General features: G+C 43.6%; 1 protein-coding gene across 1 annotated transcript in view; it reads right to left on the bottom strand.

The window, feature by feature from the left end:
* Positions 1 to 15,822, bottom strand: part of postna (periostin, osteoblast specific factor a) — a 48,210-nt gene that overhangs the window by 8,962 nt on the left and 23,426 nt on the right. Inside the window, 16 exon segments of the mRNA XM_080436282.1 lie at positions 3,852 to 3,887; positions 3,982 to 4,027; positions 4,178 to 4,245; positions 4,954 to 5,056; positions 9,223 to 9,353; positions 10,288 to 10,348; positions 10,350 to 10,400; positions 10,402 to 10,420; positions 11,004 to 11,140; positions 12,095 to 12,243; positions 12,787 to 12,921; positions 14,379 to 14,388; positions 14,390 to 14,470; positions 14,472 to 14,513; positions 14,515 to 14,532; positions 14,534 to 14,595. Of these exon segments, the coding sequence (XP_080292408.1) occupies positions 3,852 to 3,887; positions 3,982 to 4,027; positions 4,178 to 4,245; positions 4,954 to 5,056; positions 9,223 to 9,353; positions 10,288 to 10,348; positions 10,350 to 10,400; positions 10,402 to 10,420; positions 11,004 to 11,140; positions 12,095 to 12,243; positions 12,787 to 12,921; positions 14,379 to 14,388; positions 14,390 to 14,470; positions 14,472 to 14,513; positions 14,515 to 14,532; positions 14,534 to 14,595 (1,149 nt within the window).

Here is a 15,822-nt window from a genome sequence, read left to right as displayed (position 1 = left end):
GGTCAAGGGCAAACACAGAGACAGACCCATTTGTAGACATCTTAAAGGGGTCCTTTTTTGCGCGGTGTCTTATGCCTTTTTATACCATGTTTTATTATTTTGAAAAACATTTTAAAATAGTGAAAATCTACAGCGACACATTGTGAGCTTGTAGATCGGCTATTTTCACTATAAAAAATGCCTAATTAGATGAGTCATAAGCCATAAGACGCCGCGCAAAATAGGGCCCTGTGTCTCTTACAGAGGCACACTGTAAAAAGTTGCAGACCAGAGCTTAAATGTTTGCCTCGTCTGTTCCTTTCCAATCATCACATCCTGTCTGTCAGGAAGGAATGACATTTTTGCCAGCATCGACAAGAATCCCGACAGCTCAATGGACAGTGATATACTGTATGATGGGCAAAGGCGGGACATGTTACACTTAACTTGTGTTTGTATTCTTCACAGTCTACCGCCATGCAATAAATTGTCTTTTGCTGCCGAAAGAAAGCCTCACAGATGATCCTCTAAAAACACGACAAATCTTCTTGTTTCCTTTCACTGCCATTGAGTGTGACGTGCCAAAACGCTCCGGCCAAAAGGCATTCTTGTACGTTTTTATGTGCGCTGCTTCTGAGCAGAACTTCGCTGAGTGACGGTATTTATTGGGCTATAAATAGATGAAAGCTGACAGATGTGTGGTGGAAACACATCTTCTGATCTTCTCCCTGAGCTCTCTGGTCGTGCGGGCTACTTACACTAGGTAATCACTGCCACATAAGTTGCTTGCTTACAGCTCAAGTTAGTTTTATGTCTACCATGCCACCAAGGTTGTTCAAATGGCCAACAGCCTTTGACATGCAGTAGTACCCTAACCATTAGCCTGGTATTTGGCTATAATGCCATTTAACCTTTATATCTTTCTTCACTAGTGTACTAGTCTTTCCCTGTATGTTGTAGTATTTGTAGTATAAATGGTAAATAAATGGTAAATGGTGCATTTATATAGAGCTTTTATCCTAAGTGCTTTACATAAATTGTATCATACATCGATGACGAAGGAAACCATGCAAGGCACCAACCTGCTCATCGGGAGCAATTAGGGGTTCAGTGTCTTGCTCAAGGACACTTTGACACTAACTCTGGGGGAGCCCGGGATCGAATTGGGAACCTCACGGTTTCCATTCGGCCACTCTACCGGCCACTCTACCCCTGAGCCACTGCCGCCCCTAATAGAACTGAACTAGGCCTACCATAGAAATAATATTTATGTCTAATCATGCAGAGTATATTTATGTCTATACACTTACATTTGATGAACTACTACCTAAGCGAAGGGGGCGTATTTTATGCTCCGCGGGGAAGGGGAAATTACTTTAGCAACTTCAGCCAGCTAGCTGATGGTTTCTCTGATGGTTGCTCTGATGGTTGCTCAGATGGCTCAGATGAGCGGGATCGGGAGGAGCTGTTAGGGGGTTGAGTGTCTTGCTCATGGACACTTCGACGTGTAGCTGGGTGAGCCAAGGGCTCGCACTGGTGACCTTCTGATTACCATACGGCCACCTATTGGCAGTAATGAATGATAACAAAATGTTCTCGCGTGCAGTCAGACACACGTTTGTGTGTGTGTGGGCACGTACATTATTTATGTGAGTCCTTACGTGCAGACAAGCATGTTTATGTACGGGCATGTGTTTGTGTCTGCTTGTCTTCCTGACTAATTGATAACCGTTTGCTGATCTGTTTGAAGTCTGGTTGTGGCGTGCTCATCAACACCACTTCTCCTTTTATTTGTAGATCCATCCATCACACTCATTTACATGTGTAATTAATTAGTAGTTGGACTTACTTAGAACTGACTGACCGGCGTGACCAACTATGCAGAACAAACATATTAGTCATTTTCTGTGAACCATAACGTGTCACGCTTCACTCTATGTGTGTGTGTGTGTGTGTGTGTGTGTGTGTGTGTGGGGGGGCATCACTTCAGGCTCTGGCTCTTCCCTGGACACGTCACCCTCCTTTCCTCTGCTGCCCACACACCTGCAGTTCATCAGCTCATCACCTCGCACTGTTTAAACCCTGGCCTCCCATCCCATCCATGTCCAGATGGTACTTAGTTTGTACTGCCACGTCAGTCACGTTCGCGACCGATTACATTAGCCTGGGTATTCTCGCTAACCGCTATCTCCTGTTCACTCTCTGGTTCACCTACTCAGCTCTCTGTTCACCTACTGGCCTGAATGTCTGCCCTTAGAGTAACACTGAGGAAGAAACATCTGCTCGTTTGGTTGACTGCTGGTGCGGATTCTCAACATTATTAAAAAAGACTCCTAAGACGTCTACAGAGAGTGCACCCTCAAGAGAGTTTCACCCTCAAGTCAAACAGATCCAGAAGATCACGTGATAGAAAGATTCCCCCCCCCCATCCACTTCCTGTTTAGCGTTTTTGGGAAATCAGCTGTATCTTGAGTTCTCTTTTTTTCCCCTGCATTTTGCCAAGACATGCTATATTCAACAGCCTGTATCAAGGGAAGGGGAGTTCGCGTGATTTTTTTCTCTCTCGCGGCAGCACAGTAGAACCCTCCGTGCTTAGCCGCCGTCCTAGGATTGATCATACTGGATATAAATATTCTGTGACAAGTTGAAAAGGTAAGAAAAACGAAAATCGCTGGCAGTGAATGAGTTAATATAACGTGTTCTGAATTTGATACAAAGAACACAAGCTTGTTCAGTAAGCCGAGATTGTACACACGTAATCAACTACAGTACAATACAACGGCTGTTTTTGCTGCCATAACGAGAGGCAGACAGGTCCTCTCTCAACCTCGTATTATCCCCCTAGGGTTAAAGACTGTCACCTCCGAACAATATTAGACTTCATCTTCCCCTATGAAACCGAATACATCAAGGCACACGCTCCCATCTGTCTGGAACCGGGCCGGGTCTGGACCGGACCCAGAGCCAACTAATAGCCTCTCTATGAGAGTCCTCTGTGGTCCTATCCCAAACCGTGCTGTGACAGCCCAATTACCTCATCACCCCAGAGGACCTGATTAAAAGAAGCCGGAGGATCTAAGTGAACTGGAGCAGTGCCGAGAGAGCATGCTACCTAATGGACGATGGCTTCACGAGATATCGGGGTCTCAGGTTGCATAAAGGGAGCCCTACTGTGTCATTAACCACATGAACCCTTTCTGAATCTTTATTGAATTCTTATGTCCTGTTTTAATGTGTTTCTTTTGCTTAATATTTGATGTGAAGCACAGTGAATTGCCTTGTTGTTGAAATGTGCTATACAAATAAACTTGCCTTGCCTTGCCTAGTATCCCTATTCTGGGTATATATATCTGAGTATATAGGGTTACAATCCATACGTTTTATGTCTGTTATCTCCCTCTCCCGACAGAGAACTACAATACCTAGATTCACCAAACTACAATAAAGATGGTGGCACATCTATGGTGTTCGATCCTGTGCTTTGTCTACTTCAAATAAATGTACTGACGTTGTCGACCGGTACAGTAGGTGTCCTACCCGGCACCAGGGTAGGGACACCACCTACAACCACAGCAGGTGCACTAGTTATATTGTATTAACCAGTGGTGGGAAAAGTACTGAAATGTTTTACTTAAGTAAAAGTATCAATACTTCAATGTAGAAATACTCTCACGAGCCACACGTTTTCAAATGTATAAAATGTTTAAAAATCTTAAAATAGCAGATCTACAAGCTCACAATGCGTCACATCGCGACACATCGTGAGCATGTGTGTAGATTGTATAAATGCTAATTTATCTTAAAGGGTAATAATCAGCTTATGCAACATTTTCTATTTTCACTCACACAGTAAACATACTGTTAGGTCTCACCTGTTTCCACGATATGGGTGGTGGTTATAGTTCTCCCTGTAACACAAAACAAATCAAGTTCAGTCAGGATTTTGCTGAAACTGTTTTTAAAAAAAGAAAGAAAGCTGATGTGAAGACAGTGGACACTTACTTATGAAGGTGAGTGGGATCTCGACCCACGAAAAGCCAGACACAAACTAAAGGAAAACAAAAGCAGGTGTAACAGGGATGGGAGGGTGATGAGGGTCAAACAAACAGATGAAATGAAAATGTAAAAAATAACAGATGATTGTTTTGGGGATTCCTCCACACAGCCACACACATGCAATGGCTTTGCGTTCCTCTACCTTGATTTGGATGTACTTGATAAGCTTCTTCAGCAGAACCAGGAAGTCCTCTCGGCCCACAGGAAGATCTGCATTATAAAGACATTATCAACAAAAATCTGATTAAAAATATTTTAAATCCTAACAGTTTTCTGAAAAAAAAACTTATGTTGGTACAGTGGTGTGTTCAAACCTTTTTCATGTCAAGGACCCCCAAAAGTATATGTCTCAAAATATGTTGTTCCAGGGACCCCGAGAAGCAAAGATTTGAGTAAAAAAATTTCGCTTTAAAAATATTTATATATTCAAAGATTTGCACACATTTTCACAAATGTTCAAAAATAGCAGATATACAAGTTCATAGCGACTTGTATATCTGCTATTTTTGAATAGCCAAATACATTAAAAAAAATTACACAGTCTTAATGGGTTAAAGGACCATCGCAGTGTTACATGTAGTTATCCATTGTCCAACATCAGCCACATAGTTTACATTCATTCATTCAAATGCATACACATTATGTACACAAACAGACAGGGCAAACTCTGGTAATAGCTAGAAGTTAAAATGTAAAAAAATGGGGTCACTGCGGGGGCACTCTCTTTCAGCTCAGTTGAGCTGTGTCATTTATGTCATTATTTTCATTGTCTGCTAAATGGCTAAAATTGTACATTTATAATTGTGAATTGCGTCATATATATCTTGGGACCCAGCTTCTAAGTCCCTGAGCTACTGGTTGAGAAACACTAGCCCTAGAACAGTGTCTTCAGATTAATGAGTGGCATGGTTAACTTACCACCAGGATACAGGATGTTCTTGACCACATGGACCACGCCGTTGGTCGCCATCAGGTCGTTGTCAGGCACGTCCACGCTGTTCACATGGATGCTCTTATTCACCTGAGAACAAGCACACAAAGACAAACAATCTCTTTGACTAACCAATCAATTTACCTGAGAACAAACCAATCAATTTACCTGAGAACAAACCAATCAATTTACCTGAGGACAACCAATCAATTAACCCGAGGACAATATACAAACACAGATACACAAACACAATCCCTTTTACCTAGAACAATACACAAGCGCAATCCCTTTGACTGGCCAGTCAATTAAAATGAGGCAAAGTTCAATCCGTTCCCAAACAGTGGGACTTTGTAGATCAGCTGTATAGTATTTTCACTGTTTGGGTCCCGGGAGCCACTGCCATAACAGACCAGAGTAAGCTTAGTGATTGATGATGTGTTAGAGTCCCAGTGCAGTTTAGTCCCAGGCGGCCACAGTATAGTATTTGGTGACACACTGCCTCCCATTAAAAAAAGAAAGAGAGAATTCGGCTTTTTGCGATCCCTGGGGGGAAATTACTTTTCTCCATGTGACCCAGCAGTGTGCTGCTCAGCTGGGTGCATGAGTGAACAATAAGGGGAGAACCACTTTCAACCTGGTTGGCGAACAATCTAAATAAGCAAATAAATGAATAAAATAACAGCAAAAATAGAAGATTTTCTGCAACACATTGTGAGCTTGTATATCGGCTATATTTCCGCATAAGTACAGTATCTAGGGCTTAAGCACGCTGGGCAAGACCTAGCCGGTTGAGTGTCTAAACGTAAGTACCAGAATTTGGCGGCAGTACCGCCCAAAGGAAATGACGTTGATGCTTTACAAATCTGTTTAAATTCTCCGTCAATGAAACAAGTGTTGTGATTGGTCGAAAAATATCGTTTCCGGGGGGAATACGTACAGCGTAAGTCCCGCCGCCTATAATAGACACTCTCTGCTTTAGGTCGTGACCAGCAGGCTTTTCTCTTCGCAGATGAGTAAGGCTGGGAACGAGGCCAGGGCTTAAGTGGTTAGGTGTCCTACTTAGGGACAAAATGCCTGGAGGAGCTGTCACTAAGTGGTCAGATGGGTGGGCACTGAACGCTTAAGTGGGCCCTGATCCAGAAAAAAGTTGGGAACAGCCGTTATAGAGGAGCTAGCTCCAGACAAGATCTCAGTTGGACGGAGGGACAGATGGAAGGAAGGACAGACAGATGGAGTGCACACCTGTCCAATCCTCAGAGGTTAGGTAAGGGACTACAGTAATAAGGCCAAGACACTGTCTCTTCTAACAAGATTTTTATTAGAACTGGCTCATGCATTGCACCAATAACGTGTTGTGTGGGGTTGGCCGGTGCCCCGTTTTCCAAAGGGCACCTTTCACTACTACGGTCAAGCCAAAGCCCTCCTCTCTTCTGTCATTACTGCCGGTCTTGAACTGCCAAGTTCAATAAATCTCTAATGCAAAGACATATTCACAACTCATACAAAGTACAAGGACCCCCGCATGAGTCTCTATAGCAGACTATAAACACCAGATAATGACACGTTTAGGCATAAATCCATATTACATAAGCTGACATATCTCTAGCCTGAGGTGGTGTCAGGCCCAGCAGCTATTAGCGATGATAACACACTTAAATTATAATGGCCGCCCACCACGACAGTGACTGTAATCATGGTCATAATGACTTTCTGATGCTGGAACATCTGAAAAACTCAGTTCTTGTCTCAGCGCTTCGGACACAACAGGGTCTGAGGTGAGAATATGAAAACTGGATTCCAGATGCTGGGTTCCATTGTCGGGGGAGGGGGGGGGGGGCGGGGGGAACGGATGACATGTGGATTTTCCATCAGTGGCGCTTAATTTCCTGTAATTTAAACGTCTCCTAATGGAAGGTCGCTGGAGGTGGACAGGCCCGGTGAGCGGAGGGGTGTATAGATTTCCCTCCTCGCTCGTTCCAAAACCCCTTTTTCTCATTCATTAATTTGAGCCACATTGCTTCTCACTGGTGGACAAAACCCCAGTACTTTATTTTTTTTTAATTATTACTCAACTGCACTGTATAAAAGTTGCTCTGTCAAATTTTCACTTGCTTTATTCAAAAGTACATGCTTTTAAAAAATATTGTATTAAGTACAAATTACAAATTACATTTTATTTTTAATATCAATGCAGTGCTGTATTGAATTTTTGACATTTTCCCCCCAAAAAGTCAAAGATTTTGCAGTATTTTTCAAGAAATATCAATAATAAAACAATGGCGATACTGCTGTCTAAATCTCCATGCGACGTGTTGTTAGCTTGTATATCTTCTATACTATTTTTATATTTGACATAGGCCTTAAGTGGTTAATTCATGATGTACTTTTTCCCTTTCCTAATGTAGAGTCAAAACTACAAAATTATCTTTGAAATGTAGTGGAGTGAAAGTGATGATAGTAAGTATCCAAAAATACAAACACTCAATTAAAGTACAGATACTATAGATTTCCCCTCCTCGCTTGTTCAAATCCTCTTTTCTCATTCATTAATTTGAGCCACATTGCACTTGCACACACACACACGCACGCACACACACACACACACACACACACACACACACACACACACACACACACACACACACACACACACACACACACACACACACACACACACACACACACACACACACACACGCACACACACGCACACACACGCACACACCCGTCCATTGGTTAACAAGCTAACCACATTATTTCCATGTAAGTGTCCCATCATTAATCTCCCCGCCCCGGCTTGCTTCCCGTCCGTATCAACATGTTCAATCTCCAGACAGCGTCTTCCTGTGTCCACCACCACCAGGCCCGAGGGCCTGAAGGCCTGAAATGAATCACTGAGTGTCTGCAGACCTGGTGTGGGAGTTGAGAGGGGGATTGAGGTAAAGGGTGGGAGGGGGGGGAAATAATCCCCCCAGAATTGGGACAGGAAATGTACAGGAACATATATTACCAGTACCTATACCGACAAGGGTGGAGCAACGAGAGCGTTGGGGTTTGGGGGGGGGGGGGGGGAGGGGTTGATGGCATTGACAGAGCGGCCAGGAAGTGGGTGTTCATTATTTTTTTTGGCTTTGCCTCAGAGATGTTCAGCTTTGAAGATTAGCTAATCGTAATGGTAGAAGCAGCAGTGGGGAGGGGCAGGTGGGGGCTGTTGGTAATGCTACTGTCTATATGAAGAAGTGCGATGAGGTAAGAACAGAAGTGAAGGTACCAAGCCCCCAGAACCCAGTGGTTGCATTGACGCGTATTAGACACGGTGGCCATTCACAGGTACTGGAGCTCAAAACGGCTGGGGCCACTAACACGAACGAACGATAACGGTTTCGACCAATGGGCTCGACTCACAAGCTTGCGCACGAGCTTGCGCACGGGGCTGCGCACCGAGGTGACGCAAGACGCAAAACGTGTCGCAGAAGCTCCAGATAGGCCTCGCCCATCACATTTCCCAACCCGGAAGAAAGGGGTGATTTCGGCCCATGCGCTGGGCGAGAAAGTCAATGCAAGTGGATGGGAGGGGATATCCGGTGCCCTCTCTATTATTTTTAACTCTATGGAAGGTACTGGTCCACTAAGCCAGTGACTCTCCTTTAGATTATAAGGACCACCAGTTTATAATAAAAAAACAAAAAAGCAGTATATGTCGCCTCTATCCAACGCGTATTTTACATTCACCCGCACATTTGTGCAGAATACCATGTAAGCCACCAACCTGCTCATCAGGAGCAGATAGGGGTTCCGCCAGGGATTGACCCAGGAACTTCCCAGTATTATTATGCATGACGCCATGGACCCCCATGGATCCCAATCTACAATGCAAAATCCTCAGTGTAAATTAACTATGAAACATGAGAACCAGCGAGAACTAAGCTGAGGAAGATGACATCGTTCCAGAGATGTGCTTCTGGAATATCTTCACGAATAAGTGAGTAACTGTAACACGAAAGCGAAGTGCAAAGAGGAGGAAAAGTCCAGCCCATGTTAATGGTGTTACTGGATAAGAAGAAGCAATTCAGACAAATGTTTCCTGTATCAGCTCAGAGCTCACTACCACAGATGATCATACTGCAGATACTTCGCTGTCCTGGGGGACACTGAGACAAACACAAGCAGGAAACACGCACACGCACACGCACTCGCACACACACGCACACACACACACACACACACACATTGAACTAAGCAGTAAGGGTACTTACAGACAAGACTTGCAGGTTCTTTCCTTGTAGGGTCCTAAGCAGGTTGGTGACCCCTCCCTCCAGACCCCCGTTGATGAAGACCCCGCTGCTGACGTGGTACAGCAGGATGGTCCGCAGGGCGTTGATGTCACCTGTTGATTACATCAAGAACATGTTTACACACACACACAAACACACACGCTTTTATGTCCTTGTCCTTGCCATTCCCTCATGGGGTGAGTGGGGGCACTTTTTTTTATCCAAAGCAACTTAGAATAAACTGTTTCAGGCTGTAACAACAATAACGTAGCTGCCCCTGGACATTCCAACCAGGGTGAATATTCCTGTGTGTCAGCGTTGCTTTGGGAAACAACATAAACCGTCAGAGAAACAGTTTAGAGTTCAATTATTTTATTTATTTTCTATCCACTATTACCGGCTCAGCTTGTTTTCATCTGGCATGGAGTAACACAGCTGACCTGACGCTGGCATGGGAATATTTCATTGTCTTAAAGCTACAATCCCTAAGGTTCTATGTCCTCTCCTGACAGAGAGGGTAATTGCATCTTTAACTCTTTTCCTGCCACTGACGAGATTCTGCTAAGGTGCAGCCTGCCATTGACGAGTTTGACGAGATTTTGTGTTTTCAGTGGTTTTTCACCAGATGGCGCTGTTCGCTAACCTATGAATGATGCTTTCACTGCCAGAGAACGACAGACCCGGAAATGACGTGATTTAAAAAATAAAATCGTTCACTTCCTTTTTATTCGTAGTGGAAAAAATGGCCTTTTCACTGTTTCTGTTGCTTTTTGGCAAAAACAAGCCACATTCAACTGGCCACAACAATATATCACCCGACCGGACATTCCCCCCCCCCCCCCCCCCCGATTCTACGAGATCCCGTGCGTGTAATGAGGCGATCGGCGTGAGGACGGCGATCACGTTAAATATTCCATGATTTTTCAAAGGTTAGTAAAATCGCTCAGATTCGCTGGTAGTGGCTTGACATCTTTCTGAAAAGCTCTGGCAGTTAAAGAGTTAAGAAACATTTGAATGAATGAATGAACAATACTAATTCCTACTGACTTCTAAGCAGATTGAAGTCCTGTTCGGTGAGGCCGGTCCACGCATCGTCCGTCGGGGCAAAAGACGGTGTAGGAGCCCTCCTGCTTCAGCAGATCCATCAGGCCCGCGCTCTCCCATCAAGGACAGGAAGATCCTGTGGAGAGAGACAATTTAATAGACATGTGCCCTCATACTGTAATACCAGTGGTGGAAAGTTACTAAGTACATGTACTTAAGTTCTGTCCTTAAGTACAATTCTGAGGTATTCTACTTTACTTGAGTATTTCCACTTTTACTCCACTACAATTATTTGAAAGTTTTAGTTACTAGTTATTTTGTAGATTTTGATTACAAAAACATACATTAACCACTTCAGCCCTATGCCTATACACATTTCGTCCATTTGAAAATAGCAGATCTACATGCTCACAATGCGTCGCATTGTGAGCTTGTATATCTGCTATTTTCAAAAGGGGGACATTCTGCATAATGATTACTTTTAACTTTTGGTTTAAGTACTTTTGTACTTTTGTACTTTTACTCAAGTACATTTTGAATTTCGGACTTGTAAAGAGTATTTCTGTATCGCAGTATTGATACTTTTACTTAAGTAAAAAGTGTCAGTAATTTTTCAACCACTGTGTAATGCCTCATTCATTATACACTGTTGAATACTAATAATTAGCATATAAAGTTAAATAAAATAAAAGTAGCCATAATATGTCAATGATTCTCACTTGAAGCGTCCGTCGGCCAGCAGGATCTGGTACATGGAGGTCTGCGCCGGCTGGATGAGGGTGTTCATGACGTGGAGCGCTCCGTTGCTGCCCTCCTTGCTGCCACGGAGCATGCAGGAGTTCTCTATGCACACGGCCTGCAGGGGAGCAGAGATAGAGCCACGGATCTGGTAAACATCTACTGCAAGTGAAGCGTGCAGCACGTTCACACAATGCTTCCAGGAGGGTTCGGGGTCAGTGAGAAAAAACAATCAGAGGTCTCCTCTACGTGGGTAAAATGAGAGCCATGTTAACCATCAGATTAAGGAATAAGGAACACGCCGCGTTGTGCCAAGAGCCGTGCTAATTAGCTGTTTTATTGTATTTGTTTACAGCTCAAAGACATGATTGTGTTAACAGTTTGGCACGAGCCTCCTAATGGATTTCAGATTTAAAGTGTCCCCCCCCCCCCCCCGCCCCCAGCCTCACTCTCTCAATTGTCCTCCCTGCTCTCTGTCATTTGTCGCTACACAACAATAATCGTCTGTGACATTGAAATATACTGTACATAGACGTCACACACACACATAGACCACACACAGACGCATGCACACACGCACACGAATGCATGCACTCACACACGCTCACACACACACTTAATTAAACAGACGTGCACACACTTGCATACAGTGTGACTGATCACCCATACACAGAACGCATTAAAGGCAGGATTAATGCTTAACACACATCCTCAATTAACATGATTTACAGTGACATAGTGCCTCAATGTTCATGATTTACACTGACTCAGTGTACGTGATTTACACTGACTCAGAGTACATAGTTTACAATGACTATGCGTATAGATTTACAGAGACTCAGAGTACATGATTTACAATGACTCAGCGTACATATAGTTCACAGTGACATAATTTACAGTGACTCACAGTACATCATTTACAGTGACTCAGCGTACATATAGTTCACAGTGACATAATTTACAGTGACTCACAGTACATCATTTACAGTGACTCAGAGTACATATAATTTACAGTGACTCAAAGTACATCATTTACAGTGACTCAGAGTACATATAGTTTACAGTGACTCACAGTGCGGTAGATGAAGACTCGTAGCAGTTTCCCTGCCAGTGTCTCTAGCAGCTGTCCGTTGTACAGTTCACTCAGCGTGACCTTGAGCTTCAGGATGTGATTCTGCAGGATCACCTTCAGGTCGCTCTGGTCTATCGACATCACCTTGTCTGATGCACACACACGCACACGCACACACGCACACACACGCACACACACGCGCACGCACGCACACACACAAGCACACACACGTGCACAGGGAAAACGCAGATTTAAAACAAAATTTGGAGTACAGTCAAATAACTCCTGAGTTGTTAAGCTCACTGATACAAAACTCAATAAATCTAAATTAATTTGTTTTAATTAGTTTAGTTACTAAAAGGTAGTACACATTTAGGCCTTTTGAAAATAGCCGATCTACAAGCTCACAATGCGTCGCGATGCGACGCATTGTGAGCTTGTAGATCTGCTATTTTCAAAAGATTTTTATACATTTTGAACATGTGAAATGGGACATTCTGCACAATGAGTACTTTTACTTTTGGTAATTTAAGTACATTTTGATACAGATACTTTTGTACTTTTATTCAAGTAAATTTTGAATTCCGGACATTTACTTGTAAACAAAGTATTTCAGTATTGATACTTTTACTTAAGTAAAACATGTGAGTACTTTTTCAACCACTGGTGAAAAAGCTTGTTGTTAAACTCACCGCTGAAGGCAGCGTTGAGGGGAGCCAGCAGAGTGTACTCTGTCCCTGGACTCATGGCCGCTGACAGGCCCAGTTCTGCCACCATGTCACTGAATGTGCTCTGACCCTCTCCTACCAACTCCATCACCTCCTTGGCTGAATGGAGGGAGGGGGAGAGAGAGAGAGAGAGAGAGAGAGAGAGAGAGAGAGAGAGAGGAGAGAGAGAGAGAGAGAGAGAGAGAGAGAGAGAGAGAGAGAGAGAGAGAGAGAGAGAGAGAGTGAGAGAGAGTGAGAGAGAGAGAGAGAGAGAGAGAGAGAGATGATGATGATCACAGAGCTTATCCAATTAAAGATTAACTGGAATGGGAAGTTTCACTTATTCAACCATCCAATACATGTTTTCCAACATGCATTTATGACTCAATTAGGGCACAATTAGGTGACACGTTTATAATGAAGTAGTAGATATTAAAAAATAAAAATAAAAACCCAAGAAAAAATCGCATAAAAAGGAGAACAGTTACATTGAAGTATGATATAGTAAGAGTCTTGGGTTTAGGCTCCTCCACACCCGCGTCAAGAAGAATATAGCATACAAAAAGGCAATAAAATAATAGTATGGCCTATAGTAAAACATTACTAAAATACAACAACTTGCCACAATGGAATTATAGGGGGAAAAAATGTAAAGCCACTTCAACCCTCTAGTCCAGTGGTTCTCAAACTTTTTCATGTCAAGACCCCCCAAAATGATATGTATTTGGCAGCGGCCAGTACAATTATTTGAAAACTTTAGTAGTTACTTGTAGATTTTGATTATTATTACAAAACATACATTAACCCCTTCAGCCCTAGCCTGGTAAACCATCCCCCTTCCGTAAATCTCTTTTGCATTTGATTTCCGGAATTGGTCTGGCCAACAGGGCCTGTATGGGCAATTTGGCTGTGGCCGGGAGCTGGGGCGGGATTAGTACCGTTGAGCCAATCAGCAGTTCGTTCCCCTTCAGCCAATCAGCAGTTTGTTTTCCCCACCACCAGCCAACGTGACGCAAAGGGACTTTTGAAAGGGCCATGCCGAAAATAGGTTTTCGGCATGGCCCTGAAACCTATTTCAGGTCAGGTCTGAAACCAGAGAACCTCTGAATAGGCTCTGTCATGATTAATTGACCACATTATATGAAGTTAAACAACTAAATTCTATCCGATCTTAAAAGTAAATTCCGTGCCTCAAAAAAGAAGTTTGAGAGCGTTTTCAAGTTTTAAAAAACGAAACCAGAAACAGCGGACAGAATTTCAATGGCGGCCCGTTCCATTTTTGTCGGCTGCACTCGGCTCCATTCGGGTTCACTCGGGTTCCACCTGATTGGCCTACCTCCGCTGTCAATCACAGAACAATGAGCGAGGACACTGATTGGAGAGTTCAAGTTATGAACTCCGCAACTTTGGCTATTTGAAAATAGCCGATCTAGTAGTTCTAGTAGATCTAGTAGAATAGTAGATCTGCTATTTTCAAAAGATTTATTTTTTCCACCACTGGTAAAGTTCCCCCAAAATATGGATGCTGGGGTTCAAGAGGTTATAAATCTTCAGATCCCCATGAAGGTGCTTCTTACCCGAGTTGGGGGACGAGCACCTGGTCGATGAGGTGGATGACACCGTTGGTGGTGACGATGTCCTTCTTCAGCACCATCTTGATGCCGTTGACACGTCAGGCTGTCCCCATCACAGCCGATCTCTATGGTGCTGCACCTCCGCCGTCTCGTACACCCGTGCCCGCCATGATGGCCTCCGAGCACTGCATGCTGTTCAGACGGTGGTAGTTCACCAGCGCTGAGAGGGGAAGAGAGAGAGAGAGAGAGAGGAGAGAGAGAGTGAGAGAGAGAGAGAGAGAGAGAGAGAGAGAAGAGAGAGAGAGAGAGAGAGAGACAGACAGAGAGAGAGAAAGCGAGAGAGAAAGCGAGAGAGAAAGCGACAGAGAAAGCGACAGAGAGACACACAGAGAGAGAGAGAGAGAGAGAGAGAGAGAGAGAGAGAGAGAGAGAGAGAGAGAGAGAGAGAGAGAGAGAGAGAGAGAGAGAGAGAGAGAGAGAGAGGCAAGGAATAAAAGAGACAGACAGAGAAAGGGAGTCAAAGAGAAAGAGAGACAGAGAGAGAGAGAGAGAGAGAGAGAGAGAGAGAGAGAGAGAGAGAGAGAGAGAGAGAGAAGGAGATAATTAAAAGAGAAAACTAAATAATGAGGTTCTGCTCTTTCACAAACCATTGCCCTTTTGATTAAAATCGATGTCCGTTAATCTATTTCGGCTTTGCTTACATAACCTCAAGGTTTACAGTAAGTAATCATTACGGAACTTGGACAGAATTTGTACGCGTGCAATTAGACATAACACACAGACACACAAGCACACACACACACGAACACGCACACACACACACACACACACACACACACACACACACACACACACACACACACACACACACACACACGGGCGCGCACAATAAGGGCGCTCTTCTGTCATGGAGGAAATATTTAGGCAGTTCTGTCAACATTTAGATATGGGATTACACCTCTAACTCAGTCCAACTGTCAAAACTGAGCGAGGAGAGCTGGCCCATAGAAACAGTTCCATACACGTTTAATTACGACCCCTCGACCCCTTCCAAAACCCTCCAAACCTCAGAGGCAATCAGAGCGATTATTGTTAGCGTTTGGGGATTTTCAGACTTACTGTACGGCGTTGCTGTCAGGCAGAAAGCTCGTATCTCCATATTTTCAACTTTTCCATAAAGTAATGCCCTATACTACGTCATTCTGCAGTGACAGCCGATCTACGAGCTTGTAGATTGGCAACATCTTTTTCAGAGAAAGTGGTAATGTGTGTCTGTGGGTTTTTATAAATATTGAACCAATGATAAGCAAGCTAAATAATAATTACATCGGATCTATTGGAGCACAGCTTAACCCATTAAAACCTGTGTCATTTTAGATTTGAGCTATGTAGCAAATATGTAGCGGTTTTTCAGAAAACTGTTGTTTTTCAGAAAGCAGTGGTTTAG

This window comes from Gymnoscopelus braueri, assembly GCF_963280865.1.
Source record: "Gymnoscopelus braueri genome assembly, chromosome: 8".
NCBI classification, from domain to species: domain Eukaryota; kingdom Metazoa; phylum Chordata; class Actinopteri; order Myctophiformes; family Myctophidae; genus Gymnoscopelus; species Gymnoscopelus braueri.
The sequence above is the reverse complement of the archived record's forward strand: the minus strand, read 5'-3'. Positions and strand labels throughout refer to the sequence as shown.